At 48.5% G+C, this 14,696-nt stretch overlaps 7 protein-coding genes across 7 annotated transcripts; 2 read left to right on the top strand and 5 right to left on the bottom strand.

Annotated features, from left to right (window-relative positions):
* Window positions 1–125: 125 nt before the first annotated feature.
* Window positions 126–1,911, bottom strand: FPSE_00880 (uncharacterized protein; the record flags this gene model as incomplete). Its single annotated transcript, XM_009254000.1, has 2 exons — window positions 126–240; window positions 290–1,911. 2 exons carry the CDS (start codon window positions 1,909–1,911, stop codon window positions 126–128), a joined length of 1,737 nt encoding a protein of 578 aa, XP_009252275.1.
* Window positions 1,912–3,331: 1,420 nt separating this feature from the next.
* On the top strand, window positions 3,332–4,601 carry FPSE_00879 (uncharacterized protein; the record flags this gene model as incomplete). Its single annotated transcript, XM_009253999.1, has 3 exons — window positions 3,332–3,512; window positions 3,560–3,643; window positions 3,697–4,601. The coding sequence occupies 3 exons, from the start codon at window positions 3,332–3,334 to the stop codon at window positions 4,599–4,601; spliced, it is 1,170 nt and encodes a 389-aa protein (XP_009252274.1).
* A 774-nt stretch (window positions 4,602–5,375) lies between these two features.
* FPSE_00878 (uncharacterized protein) lies at window positions 5,376–6,060 on the top strand (the record flags this gene model as incomplete). Its single annotated transcript, XM_009253998.1, has 3 exons — window positions 5,376–5,462; window positions 5,538–5,633; window positions 5,707–6,060. The coding sequence occupies 3 exons, from the start codon at window positions 5,376–5,378 to the stop codon at window positions 6,058–6,060; spliced, it is 537 nt and encodes a 178-aa protein (XP_009252273.1).
* Window positions 6,061–6,485: 425 nt separating this feature from the next.
* FPSE_00877 (uncharacterized protein) lies at window positions 6,486–7,723 on the bottom strand (the record flags this gene model as incomplete). Its single annotated transcript, XM_009253997.1, has 3 exons — window positions 6,486–6,583; window positions 6,637–7,407; window positions 7,456–7,723. The coding sequence occupies 3 exons, from the start codon at window positions 7,721–7,723 to the stop codon at window positions 6,486–6,488; spliced, it is 1,137 nt and encodes a 378-aa protein (XP_009252272.1).
* A 1,244-nt stretch (window positions 7,724–8,967) lies between these two features.
* FPSE_00876 (uncharacterized protein) lies at window positions 8,968–9,480 on the bottom strand (the record flags this gene model as incomplete). The annotated part of the gene is made up of 1 exon (XM_009253996.1): window positions 8,968–9,480. The coding sequence occupies one exon, from the start codon at window positions 9,478–9,480 to the stop codon at window positions 8,968–8,970; it is 513 nt and encodes a 170-aa protein (XP_009252271.1).
* Window positions 9,481–9,945: 465 nt separating this feature from the next.
* Window positions 9,946–12,166, bottom strand: FPSE_00875 (uncharacterized protein; the record flags this gene model as incomplete). The annotated part of the gene is made up of 5 exons (XM_009253995.1): window positions 9,946–10,153; window positions 10,211–11,112; window positions 11,163–11,201; window positions 11,252–11,411; window positions 11,463–12,166. 5 exons carry the CDS (start codon window positions 12,164–12,166, stop codon window positions 9,946–9,948), a joined length of 2,013 nt encoding a protein of 670 aa, XP_009252270.1.
* A 673-nt stretch (window positions 12,167–12,839) lies between these two features.
* Window positions 12,840–14,673, bottom strand: FPSE_00874 (uncharacterized protein; the record flags this gene model as incomplete). The annotated part of the gene is made up of 2 exons (XM_009253994.1): window positions 12,840–13,010; window positions 13,081–14,673. 2 exons carry the CDS (start codon window positions 14,671–14,673, stop codon window positions 12,840–12,842), a joined length of 1,764 nt encoding a protein of 587 aa, XP_009252269.1.
* Between the last annotated feature and the right edge of the window lie 23 nt (window positions 14,674–14,696).

Below are 14,696 nucleotides of genomic sequence, written 5' to 3'. Positions count from 1 at the left end.
ATATATCTAATACCCTATCAATGCCAATTATGCAAAAAACTTGCTCAATATTTTCTCCAATACCAACACCAGCGCCGATGATCCTATGTATGTTTCCGGTTCTATATGTTACAGCGATTGTTACATCATGACGTGAGATCTTCCAGAATTGCCTCCAGCTCGTCCTTTCTGAACGGCAAGCTCAGAAGCTCTGTTCCAAGAGCGTCCTTCATACTCGTGATTATTTGATGGTCATGGAATCTAGTACTCGTTAGTAAAGGTCTTGCAATTCAGGTTGGTGTAAACTCACTCTTTCAACAGTGTTCGGAAGGCCATCTCGGAACTACAAATGAATTCCTCCACTGCCTTGTTGTACACCATTTTATACTCTATACCAGTTGGCTCATCGCCACCATCGCCTTCTTCTTCAATGGCGATCAGTACTTCACCAACCAGCAGACGGAACAGATTTTTCGCGTTCTCCGGCAAACTGCGAAGAACAAACGCCACACCTTCTCTGCCGTTGACTCGGTGAGCGTTCCGACCAAGAAGTTCGTGTACCTCATCCACAACATCCAATTCGGCGGTATACGGGGCAAAGGTTGTGCAATCGTGGAACCCCATATTAAAGGCTGATCGCACACCAATATCCCAGAGTAGCGCAAAGTCTGGCGTGTCAGCTGAGCATACCAAGCGTATACGAGGATGTGCTGCAAGTTGCGCCAGAGCAGTTTGGGACCCAGGTTTGCGGAGTGGTGCCGCATCGATGGAGTTGACGATAAGCGTGATCGTCGAAGAGGTAGTGTTGAGATGAGAGAGAATGGCTGGGACCATGACAGCAGGCTGCGTGAGAGGGATGCGATGGGCTGGATCAACAGCTGAACCGATTGTGCTTAATATCTCGCGTATTGTAGTATTAGGAGCATAGCCGTTGATGATAACAATCTTGTCTCCTTTTTCTTTTCTGCTTCGAGAGTGAAGGTGACCTGCAAACTTGTGCAATAACCGTCGCTTTGAGCCATACCCATAAAGACATAGATTAAATCCTTGCGATAACTCAAATGCCCATTGCGGAAACGACTCAGCATGTAAACTCTCCAGGAATTCGATATCACCCTCGTGATGGTCGCTGGTTTCTCTTACAATCGTGAAATACTCATCGTGAGTAAGTAAAGCTAGCGACCCAAGCGTATTATTGGATGTCTTTGCCCGACCAGGTTTATTATGCGCAAAGTATAGTTCGTGAGGAGGTAAGTCACGGGGAGGAGTCGGAGATCTGGCAGGCTTCTTTCGCTGAGCTTTGCGCCGAGGCGTCGACTTGGAAGGTGTTGCGGCTTCGTCAAGACCTGATGCTTCTGCCGAAATGGCATTATCGCCTTCGAGAGCATCTTCGTCTTCACTAGATTCGTAGATTTTCTGCGCAAGGCCGTCATACTCCTCTTCGTCCGTGAGGTCATCACCAACGACATGTTCGATCAGAGCTCTTGTACTCTTTCGTTTGGCAGATCGATCTGCTCCTCCAGGTGTATCGGGGTTTAGACCAAATCGTGCTTTCTTTGTGGGCGTCCCAAAGAGAGCGGTGTGGCTTGCTTTGGGCGTAGGAGAGCCAGCATTGACTGCTTTCTTCGGTGGTCGACCTCGTCGCTTCGGAGCAGGTTTAGGGGTCTCTTCTGGGTCGACTTTCGATAATGATTCAGACTCGCTGGCCGCAACATTCTCTACGCCATTCGAATTGAACCCATTTATGTTTCCGTTTGTTTCGCCATTGCTCGATGGGGATTCGTGGCCCAGGCTGCGTTGTCGCTTTACAGGGCTTGTTTCCTCCTGGTCGCTTTCTGGGATGGCTTCGAGTTCCTGGTGGTTTCTTTTTCGCAATGATCTCGTAGGAAGTTGTTGAGAGTCAGACTCTTCGACTGCCTTTTTTCGAGGCATATTGGAGTCTTTGAGGGTGACAAGATTACAGGCGATCTTGCAGAGGCCAATTTCTTGTAATGTTGATGTTGCGCTGGAATGGGAAGTAAATAATGAATTGCAAGGAAGGCGCCCGTCGCGTAGTTACTACTGGTAACGCGCCTGCTAAATTGCTGTGGCGCCAGTGGCACCGGTAAATGTGGCGCGAGCTCAACTTCCTCAACGACATTCAATTGTTTCATTCTTTATTAACGATTTCTATAACAATCAAAAATATGATGAATCTTAATCTTTCAGCTTCATTGAATATAACAAGGCTCATATTCAAACCGAGCCTCTGTTTACCCCATCATACAGTATCAACCTTCAATGATCTACCAATTCCCTTAGAAAAGGGCCTTCAACAAGATGGCCGAAAAGTAGAGATCAAGGCTGTCGTGCTAGACAAAGACGATTGTTTTGCCTATCCCGATAGCATTGAGGTGTACGAATCTTACAAGGTGGCTGTTCTTTAAAAAATCACAAATTCGATCATGGCCGCCTACTAAACTTATGCATAGACTCACTTCGAAAAGCTAAGACTAGCATATCCTGGACGCAAATTGCTCGTGGTCTCAAATACCGCAGGCGCAACTTCCTGGGATAAAAACTTACAACTTGCTGCTGAAGTTGAGAAGAACACTGAAATTACAGTGTTGTCGCACTCGGTCAAGAAGCCAGGGTGTGGCCAGGAGATCATGGAGTACTTCAAGAAACATCCCGAGACCGGAGTAACAGACCCCGGACATGTTGCGTTTGTCGGTGATAGACTGACGACGGATATGATGCTCGCCAATATGACCGGAGGGTGGGGGTTCTGGGTAAAAGACGGAGTCATACCCCTTGAGAAGAAGAGCATCGTGAGTAGCTGTCTACCCCTCAATCTCAAACGAATGCGCCCAAAAAACGCTGACTGACGACACCAGTTCTCGAAATTGGAACGCCCTTTGGCATCATTCCTAATTGCCCGAGGTTTGCATGCCCCTGAACCTCGAAGCATATTTGAGGAGTAGTTACTGTCGCGGGCGTTGTCGTTGAATGAATATCTGTCTGCAAACTTGCCGTGGCTCCTTGCGTTCAATCAGTTCGTCCAGTCTATTGTGTTTGCAATGAATCACAGCAAAATCTGCCCTATTGTCTCTCATTCAGCAGGAACGTGTGACCGTCCCTGAGTCTAATCATGGCTCCGTTTGAATATGCAATCAGGACTGAATCACTCATCTGTTATCCCATACTGTCTATAAAGCATCTTTGTGAACTTCCATACCCGCCTCCTTGTCTTCATTCCCACATCGCACTTCTATACATCCATCATCACTTCCTATATATAAATCCTGTCACTTTTGTCTCTGCATCGCCACGCTTCACTTCGTACAAGAACTCTGATCCGCTCCGACTCGCCATGGGCGGTAAGACTTGGTCCAGGGACGAGGAACGTTTGTTCTGGGAAGTCATTGTTCCCCAATCAGCAGCTGCTGCATACCCAGACGACGACGGTTGTCTCTCATGGGAACAGCTTGCTGATGAAATGAACAAGTTATCTGGCGCTAATGCTCGCCGGGTATATACTGGAACGATGCTCTGTGAGTTAATAATGTTCTCTTGCCATGTTGTCGGCTAATTTTGGTAGACGAGCATCACTACCAGAACATCAAGCCTGGTCACAGATCTCCCAAGGCTGCCGAATTTGTCGACAAGTATTTGCAAGACGCAGGTCAGTGTGGTTTCGATATCCCTCTTAACCTTTTAACCCTGACAAAGCAACAGCATATTTCAAAGAGCATGGATCTCGTCGGCCCTCTACTCCTTCCAATGATTCTGCTTCAGCTTCAGAGCCCCTCGACCCTCAAATCGTCGAACTTCTGCAGGACAAAGCGAAACCGAAGCCGAAGACCCGACGGCAGCGCAAGGCACGCCACCCTTGGGAGCGACAAGGCGAGGATCAGCCTCCCCGGCCGTTTTTCAGCATGCCCAAGACATTGGAAGAGATTGGGGCCTATTCGGTTACACCAGGCAACAGAGCTCAACAACAGCCGCCTAAAGGATATACCACGCCTGACCGTGCTGATACTCGTTCTCGGCCCTACCCGTTTCCCAAGTCTGCACTTGTTTCCGTTCCTGGCTCCGGATCCGTCTCCGTTTGGAACCAGTCAATTGATCGCTCAGAAATTGATAGGAGTCAAATGTCTGGGCGTCCAGCAATGGCGTTTGAGCACACCCCGAAGCCCAGTTCTGGGCTTTTGAAACAGCCTGCCGATGTGAAGATGGAAGGGGGATACTGGCACTCGACATACAGAGCTGAACAGGACCAGAGGTCCAAAGAGGCAATGTACATGACTTCAGGAAGTACCAGTGCTCAGTCACCTCAGCCACCGACGCCAGATTATGCATCTTCATGGGCCGATCCAGGTCCTAGCCGCCAGCGAACACATCAGGAGCAATGGGACGGAAGGCTTCCATCCATTCGCGAGATGCTTCCTCGCGAGTTTGGAACACCGGCGTATGATTCTTACTACCCACATGAGGTGAACCGACGAGTTGACAAGCGCAACTTCTCCAACGAACAAGGCCACATGCAAGCCCCTGATTCCACCCCAAAGCGTCGCAGACTTCCTGATGCGCCTGTCCGTCACCAACAAGATGAACAGCAGCAATCACGCCGATACGACTAAAGAAACAACTACTAGATATGATTAGAATATGTTACAGATGAGGGATAGTAGATTGGACGAGGGGCAGATGAGGATTGAGCATGGGACAGAAACGACGACCAGAGAATGAGTGATGATTTTTCTTTTTACCGTTCAAGACATGTGGTTAGGGGGGTTGGTTGCTGAAACTTGGTAACAGGAAATGTATAATTAGAGATAGGACAGGAGAAAATACACCTCATGATGAACAGTCTGGCAGATAATTGAAATTTAAGTAGACATGTTGACTCGACAGGTATTGCCAGACACTAACTATTTGTTGTGATACATGATAGGTTTTGATCCCCTGTGCAACACTCCTAGACTTGACATTCATTGATGGTGATCGACCCTTACAGGCGGGTTGCATAAAGACCGTAACTGATTTAGTAGTCAACATAAATGTCAGATCACTCTTAGTGTTTATGTATCCTAAGAGTGGTCTAATAATTTCGTCTGGATTGCTTCAAGTCCCTAATTTCTGCTACTCACCTGCCTTGGTCCCTTCAAGATGAATCAAAGTCGTGCATAGGTATTGAGACCAAGTCCAAGTCCAAGTCCGAGTGCCCGGGATCGCCGCAGCGGCAAGGTGGGGCCGTCCGCCGATAACGCCCCCGGAAGCGGTCAAAACTGGCAGAAATAATCCCGAAAGATTTCCCCAGTAAATCTCAAGTCCATGCACCCGTAAACCCGCGATAACGTCCCGCCTCAATCCAACATCTCTACCTACCTTCCTCCTCGCACACACGCACGACAATGAACTTCCCAGGAATGACCCCTCCAGTCGGCGGCGCTGCCGCACCCCCCGGAATCGGTGGTCCTCAAGATCCCAACATCAAAGCTGTACGTTAAAAATGCGCAACTCGGAAAATGGTGGCGGGGGTAAGAAATCGCAATAGCTAATGGTGAGAAATATAGGTCCAAGCTGCGATGGAGTCTTGCTTCGGAAAGTCCGTCATGTCTGGAGTGATGGGTTTTGGTATGGGCGGTTTGTTCGGAATGTTTATGGCTTCTGTACGTCTCCCACCCCAGTCTTGAAAACAACTCTTTGCTTTTAATCATGAGCTAATCTTTTCTTTTGGTTTAGATGTCCTACGATACTCCATACCACACAGCCGCCCCCGGCAGCCCGCAGAACGCAGTCACATCTATGCCTCTAAAGCAGCAACTCAAGATCGGATTCAAGGACATGGGTACACGATCGTGGTCGATGGCCAAGAACTTTGGAAAGGTCGGAGCGCTATACTCTGGCGTTGAGTGTGGTATCGAGGGTCTGCGTGCGAAGAACGATCTCACCAACAGTGTCGCAGCGGGATGCTTGACAGGCGGCATCCTAGCCAAGAATGCTGGTCCTCAAGCTGCTGCTGGCGGCTGCTTGGCCTTTGCTGCTTTCAGTGCGGCTATTGATGCCTACATGCGATCACCACCCAAGGACGACTAAATGTTGACGAACCGATAAGAAACAAAAATGGGGCCGATGAGTGACTTGTAAGAGATGTACTGATACGTGTGGATTTTCTGCGGCTTGGGGAGTTTTACGGTTATCATATTTCAAGAGCATAGGAAAGGCGTTAGGAGACAGGCTCTCTCCTCATTTGAATTCTCGGTCACTATATACGCGGGGCGGCATATGAATAGACGTGGAGAAGAAGACATTGCATACATACAAAAAAGGTGTGTTAATACCCATGCTTCATAGAGGAGCTGCTCGTGTAGAACACATGAGTCTACAGTGTATCATAACAACAGAATTCGTGTTTTACAAATGCCTATCCGAAAGTGCAAAATGAAAGGGAACCTCCCTACCGCCTTAAACGCCATGCTTCAACTCATAAACCATGCAATTTTCCTCAGCCATATCCCGGCTTACTTGGCTTGGTACACTTGGAAAGAACCAAACTCCCAGTAGGCATTATTGAATGCCTCGGGATTGTTAGCAACGAGGCTCTTGCAGTCACCAGGACCTGCGAGTATGTATGTCAGTCCAAGTTCTGCTGGATCAAACGAATAGACTTACACCCGGAGTCAGCCCAAACATGGGACACCAGACTACCGCACAGGTCGATGTTGGCAATGATACTTTGGTTCTTGAAGTGAGAACCAATATCGCAGTCTGTACTGGGGAAATCGGCGACGGCAATACCCCAAGTACTGGGAGCGGGTTTGTTTGACTTGATGTCGGATGGAATTGAGTTCCTGGCGAACTGCCACATGCGGATACCTTCCTTTCGCCATTCCACAGCCATGATACCTCCCCCGTTTTTGTTGAAACCAGTGCCGTATCCATCAGCGTTCGACCTGACACCACAACCATCGTTGTCGTTCAATTCGTGATTGCAGTTCTTTTGTAGGATTTCACCTGTACTTTTGCGACGCACGTCCATGGAACAACCCTTAGTAGTGTGTAGCGTCATCTGATTTCCAGTGTCTGCCTTGTTGGTTGCTTCCATGATGTCAATCTCACCATTTTCTGGCCAGTTTGAAGGATCAGTGAGCCAAAGAGCAGGCCAGGTGCCACAGCCGTAGGGAGTATGCTTGATGTCAAAGATGAAGAGGCCGCTGTCATATGTCTTTTTGGACACGACTCGAACAGAGAAGCGACCTGTTGACGCATTGGGCTCCGAGTTGGGGTCAACAGAAGTGTCAACTCTCAGGAAAGCAGAGTCAGCAGAAACAGAGGTCAAGTTAAGAGCCTGTGCTTGCTCCCGTGGGACGTAATGAACAAAGCCTTGGGTGGGGTCGTATCCTGTGAAGTAGTTGAACTGATCGTAGAAGGATTCACCTCCATCTAGGCTTTTGTTAGGAAAGCTTTGAGGGATAGAAATGGCCGACTTACAGGTATCTGCCAAGCTATATGACAACGGCGAGTAATCGGGATATCTATTCTCCTTCACTTTCGTGACCGAAACAGCGATGACGATGATCAAGACAACAACGAAGGCCAGAATAACAGCAGCCCAGATGCCCTTTCTCCAGTACCTAGGATTCCACCAAGGCATTCGAGAGGAAGCGTGGCGAACATCTTGGCCTTGTCGAGAGGGTAAGATCTCATCGTAGGCGGGCGCTGCTGGTCCTGTCTTGAACTCTTCTGAATACCCTGACATGATGGTACAGAGTCGGGCAAGGCTGAGTGTATCTTGTGTTGGGGGTCAAAGAATGGGGAGATGAAGTTGATGATATCAAGTGCGATCAATGTGATGGAAAGAGAATCAAGAGATGGATGAGTGGCCGGGTGAATGGGATGGAATGTGGATGTGGATGTTGATGAAATGTCTCGGTCAGAGGCACGAGCGCGAGGAGGATACAAGTGAATCAATATTCTTTTTTTATCACAAGAAGGAGCGAGGGGAGGAATCTTGGTTGGAACATTAAGGAGGGAGCGTCCCTTGGAACCAGGTTAGTATATTACAGCAGCTGCCCTTCCACTGCCTGCCAACTGTCTAGCAGTGAATGATTCAAAACATTTATACAAAAAGGTATTACCTAGGTAACTTTGAGTTGACCGTTTGCTCTCGCATTCTCCACATTGAATGCCGTGTCCCCGGTTAGTACACGTTCCTGGTGATGGCTGCGTCTTAAAAGTGCTGCTGTATTTGGTGATAATGATGTATATGGCGGTTGATGTTCAGGGGTAACACGGTCAATCGCCACGAAAATAAACCCCCGAAAGTCAAAATCTGACCTATTCTCGATTCAATACGAGGCTAAATTGCGGTAATAGCCAGTTTTTTACATGTGTCAAGGGCGAATTTAGGTCCAAGTTGCTTATTGATAGATAGAGACGCGTAATCGAGGCTGGAACCACCATGTAAGTGCAAGCTAGCACGTCGTGGCTCGATACTAGAGGTAATGAAAACAGCCTGGCAACACGTCATTCTTTGAGGATCAATAAGAATCCTTTACTCGAAAACGAATCCAATTCATAATATGCATAGAATATGAGAGAGATGCTATCTATGTGTTGGACAATTGGACTTGAAGATCTTGATACTGACTGGAATGGATTGAAACGCCATCAACAGCCACCATACACTAACACAGCCAAGGGTGAGTGTACGAATCCAGGCGAAACTTGCCGTGCAGCCGAGAATACTCTTAAACAATGGGTTGTCGTGTGCCGAAGTCCGTCTTATCTTAAATGCGTACTATTAATAAGAACGAAAATAAAGATTGATCGAGGAATGCTTGTAGGTGACGAATCCATATAACTATTCCTTGCTATTTATTGTTGGGTTCAAGTATTAGTACTTGATATTTTCCCTCAACCCCCAGTCTCGATTAGTTATTAATACCACACTTACAAGACCAAGACCACCTAGCCTACTCTGGATATCATGAGACCGCGCTTTTAGACAGTCAGCGTCTTTGAAATAGCGACAACAGCACAAACCCAAGCGCCAAGATCTGTGGTAAACATCCTCGTATTATTGACAGTCAACCATCTCTCCAGCATCCCAACATTATCCGTCCCCTCACCAGCACAGTTGTCCTCCCACAAGGCACGAAGCTTCCACGCCACGGCAGGAACATATGCCAGGTGGCCCAACGCGAGGGCAGCAGAACAGCCGTACCAGAACAGCGATCCGCGAGACTCCAGCAGAGCACGTTCAGACCAGATGTTTCTGATGGAAGTGGTGAATGTGAGGCCGACAAAAGTGAGAACAGCCCATGGACCTGAGCCGTAGAAGTTTGCGATGTAGCCTGGGATGATCTCGTTGGCTTTCTGGCGCTCGATGGGCGCTTTTGTGAAGAGTGAGAGGAAGAAGCTCTGGTCGCGGGCGAACCAAAGGGTAATGCTCGATGAGACGAGGGGTGTTGTCAGAAGGAGAACCCTCGGATTGAAAAAGGCCCCAGAAGCCATGATTGTTGATGTGATGTCGATTGATGAAATGCAGTTTCAATTGCAGTGGTGGTTGGTGTTGGTGTTGATTGTGCTGACACTTTTGAGACTATAGGCTTCTTTGTCTCTTATATATATCATTTACTCAACGCCGATCACTAAAACATAAAAACCCTCCGAAATCGAGTATTCTTGAATACAGTTCTTGTATTCACTGTTGATCCTCCATCAGCTGATGATTACACGCCTAAAACTCCACCTCTGTGATCCTTCAAACCCCCATTTAGCGATATCGCAACGTGAAACTCCATTAAAGCATCCGATCCTGCAGGAACAATCGGAAATTTCTTTTTTATCTCAGCCTTGTCGTATGATATCGAACGATCCAGCGTCACATTTCGTGGTCGTTTTCTTGCTCAAGAATAATCGCAAGTTGTGTTTATTAACATCAACTTCAACCCAGCTAACTATACATAATCCGCAACTCTACTCAATTTCCAACCTAAGAGCATCATACTGCACATAGACAGAAGTGGGAAGCACAGCAGACTCATAGTTGGTCCCGTTGTAAGGCAAGCTCAGAACCATCTCGTTCTCACCCTTCTTCAACCATTTGGCATCGAATTCGAACTTGTGAGCAATGTTGTAACAGCTCACAGAAGAGCGCACAGCACAAGAGCTACTTTGGTAGTATCTTTTACAACCCAAGTTAGTATATGCGATTCCTCAAAGACAATAAAGCTCAACTTACGGAATGACCCATGGCTCAAGATCCTTGCCGTTGATATTGACAGTATACTTGAGATTCGAGTGAGGCTCAGAAGCATTGTAAACGTCGGTGTTTCCCGCAGCAGTCTTTGCACCTGCAAGCTGCACCGTAAATGTAGCTCGCTTCTTGTGCTTAAACTGCGACTCTTTCAAGTCAAATGCAAGTGTCCAATTGTTCACATCGCCGTTGCCAACATACTGCTCCGGGCGAGGGTAATTACCCTTTCCGCCAAAAACGCTCCAGTGAACATAGTTGAGGTCCTTGCCAACATCGCTTTCGCCGACCTTGAAATTGACACCGTCGGGGAAATCCTTGACAAAATCCCAGTTGGCCCAATAGATTCTGTACTGTTCCGGCTGCAGGGGCTTGGACGTGTCGGGTTCGAAACCGTGACGATATTCACCAGAAGTCTTGTCAGGAGTACCGACTCGCCAAAGTTCTTTGCCGGCAGACTCTTCTCTCCAGCGAACGTTCTTCTTCTCAGTCTTGCCAGCATTGACCTTGATCTTATCCTGTGTATATTGCCCAAATATGTTGTCAGCGTAAACAGTGAGGCGATATGTCCCAGATTTGACACGGGGAATAGTCGCTCTGCCACTCTCATCAAGGTTAGCCCAGTACTGGTAGGCTTTAGTATCAAAGACGTTATCCTGGAAATCGACGCCGCTCTGTGCGAGAACAGCAATGGCGTTTTTAGCTCCCTTGGGAAGATCAACCTTGATCTCAAACTTTCCACGGCCTTTGGTAGGGATATAGTTCGGGACATGCTTGGCAATAGAATCATAGAAATCGGCGTTCCATTCTGGGTCGGCGTATTGAGCAGCGTCAGCCTGGGCTTTGAGGATATCGGTCGTACCAGGGAATCGATTAAAGTGGAAGTATTGCTTTGAGCCATTAGTGATAATATCGTTGCAGGTGCTTTGAATACACTTACAGGTCCAAAGGTGCGGTCAAACCCGTTGGTAATATTGGGCTATGAGAATTAGCAGACCATTTCGTTGATGTGTATGGCAAGGAACGTACTGTTTGATCTCCATGGTGGTTGGAGCTGATGTAGTTGTACAAAATACCATCGACGACTAGATCAGAGTGTAGAGGACCTCCAAAATAAGTGTCCTTGGTATTCATGACGAGCCAAGCGCCGTAAGCATCTCCATCTTCGGTCTTGGAGCCATCCGCGAACCTTTGATCTGTCAGCAATTTGGTTCTAAACAACTAAATCCGAGGAGCTCACAATCCATAAGCGTCGATATCACGCCAATTATCCTGGAACGTATACTTGGTGAAATAGTCCGCCTCTTGTTTAACATAGGGATCGTTGGGTGTGTTTCCCATGTACCATGTCGCATCTTGTACCACAACCTGCTTCTCCTTGGCCTCCTTGCCGGGCAGAGGTGCGTAATGCTTCGTGTTGGTGAGGAGATGAGTCCACATATCGTTATTTGGCCGGAAGAGGGTTCGAAGTTCTTGAAGGTTGCGAAGGAACGGCTGCTCTTCGTTGTGGTAGGCGACTCGACTAAACGTATGCAGGCCAGTCTCGCCATCTCTCAAAAACCAGTATTGCTCCAAGACCTGTCCTGTTTCGGTGTATGTGTCAGACATGACAATACCGCCATAGTCCTTGCCCTTTGTATCCTTTCCCTTGAAGAGCTTGTACTTGGGCGTCACGGAGCCCGGAGTCCAGAAGCCCTTTGGTGTGCAGTAACAATCTAGGTAGGGGCCGATTCCAGTAGAGCCAGATGGGCTGCCAAGTAGGTTCGTTCCGTCCAGTGTGAGCTTCACGATAGCGCCGCCCTTTTTCTGGACAGCCGCGTAGAGGCGGTCATTGGAAATGACCAGCTGAGTATCGGTCTCTGTCGCATTGAGAGCCGCGGCCACTAGTTGAGGCGCATAGAACAAAGAGACGATGAAAGCTGTGGAAAGCTTGCTGAACTTCATGTCAGCGACGAGGGTATGTAAGTGGAAGAGTTCTCGAAGCTGTCACTTGACAATTCTGTCACTCAATGCGACTTCATGTCGCCTTTATAGCTCCAGTAGGCCTCCTCATGACCCCACGACAGGCCCCCAATTCCCCCTGTGGGGGACGAGGCTACCATGCGAAGGTAAGGGTAGCTTGGCCAAGATATGGTGTTTCCCCATGGGGACGCTGTCGATCGTGTCATTTCAGGCTAAGACCCGAACTCTAGCAAATGATTCGGGGGAAATTGCAGCGCTGGCTTTCGGATCTCGGGTCAAAGATCAGCGAGTATCAGGGGAAATCAGACCTCGGAGACAAATGACCTCTCGAACCTGGTCAACAACACGATGCGTACTTCTCGAGACATGACAATTCATCACCTGGACCCCGCAAAACAGACCTAAATCGGTCAATTTTCCGAAATGCGGAGGGCGAGGATAACAAAAGATTCCACGTATTAGCGATAGATATCAGTCATGGCACAAATATTTGATCGCACTTATGAGGTTGAGTAAAATTAATGGGTGACGCACAGGCGGTGCTTTATGTAGTGTTGGTATTGTGAAACTGCCTTTAATGCAAAAAAGTTGCGAATTGACGCCTGACTGAGTCTAACTGTATAAGCCGTACACACCTTTCCGTGCAATTTGCTGATTATTCTTCATCGTCGTCAGGGTCAACTCTCGGCCGCTTGGACTGCCTGCTATCATCATCTTGCAAGCCATAACCACGCTTAGAGGAGTTCTGATCCACCTCTGACAAGAACTTGTCTACATTAAAAGGATCTCCAGCATCCTTCTCAAATTGAACGGGACCTTCGCGTGCCTGTGTAAAACGTGTTAGTGAATGTGTAGATGAAAAACAAAAAAAACAAAAAAAAAAATGAAGAGCTTACCTCGGCATCTGCAGCACCCTTAAATGTTCCCTTTCCAAGAGCCTCGCCAAATCGGCTGCTCTTCTGAATCTTTGCCATCTCTCGGTCACCCGCCTCTGCATCGTCATCGTCGTCTACATTTACCCGTGGTCGGTAAATGCTGTTCATGGCGTCTTGTGCCGCAAAGAGAGGCTTGTCATAGGGGTTGTCCTCGTTGATGCCGCTATCAAATCCACTTGTTTGGTTGAATAATCGCGAGTCGTACATGGTCTCCTTTGATTGTGTAGGCTTGGCCACACCCAGAGCAATCTTTTCTGAAATATCTCGGCCTTGTTCGCGGGCCATGACCTGAGCTCGTCGCTCAGCACCCATGCGGTTCTGTCGTAGCTTTCGCTCCTCATCTCTTTGCTTCTCCTGGCGAGCCTTGACACGCTCTCTGACTTCCTCGTCCTCGCTGTCGGAGCGGTCTGACTCGGAATAGCTATAACTTCGCGATCGTGACCTCGAGTCTCTGGAGTCCCTTGAATCGTGGGAACCGCGAGAATCTCTACGCCCGCGGCCAGCAGCAGATCGCTCAGCACGAGCCTTCTGGGCCAACTCTCGAAGGTTATCCTCCTTCTGTGCCTTCTCCTTCTCTGCTAGACGCTGTTGCATCATAGCACGTTGCTGAACCTCTTCACGAGCATGACGCTCAGCCATCTTGACAGCTTCCGCGAACTGAGCATGCTTGTCACTGATGGCAAGATCCTGCAATCCACGTCCATCTGCAGCCAAACGCTTATCCAACGGCACTGTAAAACCCTTGGGATTCTTCCAGTTTGAAACTGGGGGAGGAATTCTCCACATCTCGTTATCTTCAGCTGTGAGTTTTCGGGGTGGTGAGTGCATAACTGGCGGAGGCGGCGAAGGTGGTCCTCGAGGGATCTTTTTGTGCTTGAATTTCGGGGGTTCCATAGGGTCGCGCTGTCGCTCGACAATCTTCATGATACGATCTTGCTTCTTGGAGTTGTCGCCCATTTGGTTTGCTGGCGTATATCGAACAAAAGTAGGATCTTTTCGCTGTCCAATATTGACATTCTTCGGCTTCTGAGCTGCCACCGCACCACTGACAAGGGCAGCCAGTGCGTTCTTCGTCCTCTCTGTTGTTGCCTCCACAGACTCCTTGTCGGGTCGCGAAAGATCGATCTCACCCGCATCGGCGCGTTGTCGAAGAGGAATCAGATCCTTAAAAGATGTGTGGATAATTCGGTTCTCGGTATGGCCTTGTCGCGCGATGGCATCGTATTTAACCTTGCCTTCGGAATCAACCTGAATCGCCAACGCGTTGCTGGAGTTGGCGCCTTTCTTTCCCATCTCCAGAGGATATTGGGCGATCGGGATCTCTGGGAAAGCACCTCCATCTCCAAAGTCTTCTTGCGATCGTGGTCGCCATCCTGCGCGCTGGCCATATGCTGGAGGGCCAGATCGTTTGAGGACGACCTGCGTTTCGTCGAGCTGGCCAGGGCCAACAATTCGAACACCGCGTTGTTGCGCTCGCACAGGGGCTTCTTCCTCCTCGCCCGTGTATCTGGGCTTTGGCAGCGCAGCCTGTAGCGACCCGGCGATCGACGTCATTTTTATGTCGTTGTGTAGATGAT

The sequence above is a fragment of the Fusarium pseudograminearum genome, chromosome 3, assembly GCF_000303195.2.
Source record: "Fusarium pseudograminearum CS3096 chromosome 3, whole genome shotgun sequence".
Lineage (NCBI taxonomy): Eukaryota > Fungi > Ascomycota > Sordariomycetes > Hypocreales > Nectriaceae > Fusarium > Fusarium pseudograminearum.
The sequence above is the reverse complement of the archived record's forward strand: the minus strand, read 5'-3'. Positions and strand labels throughout refer to the sequence as shown.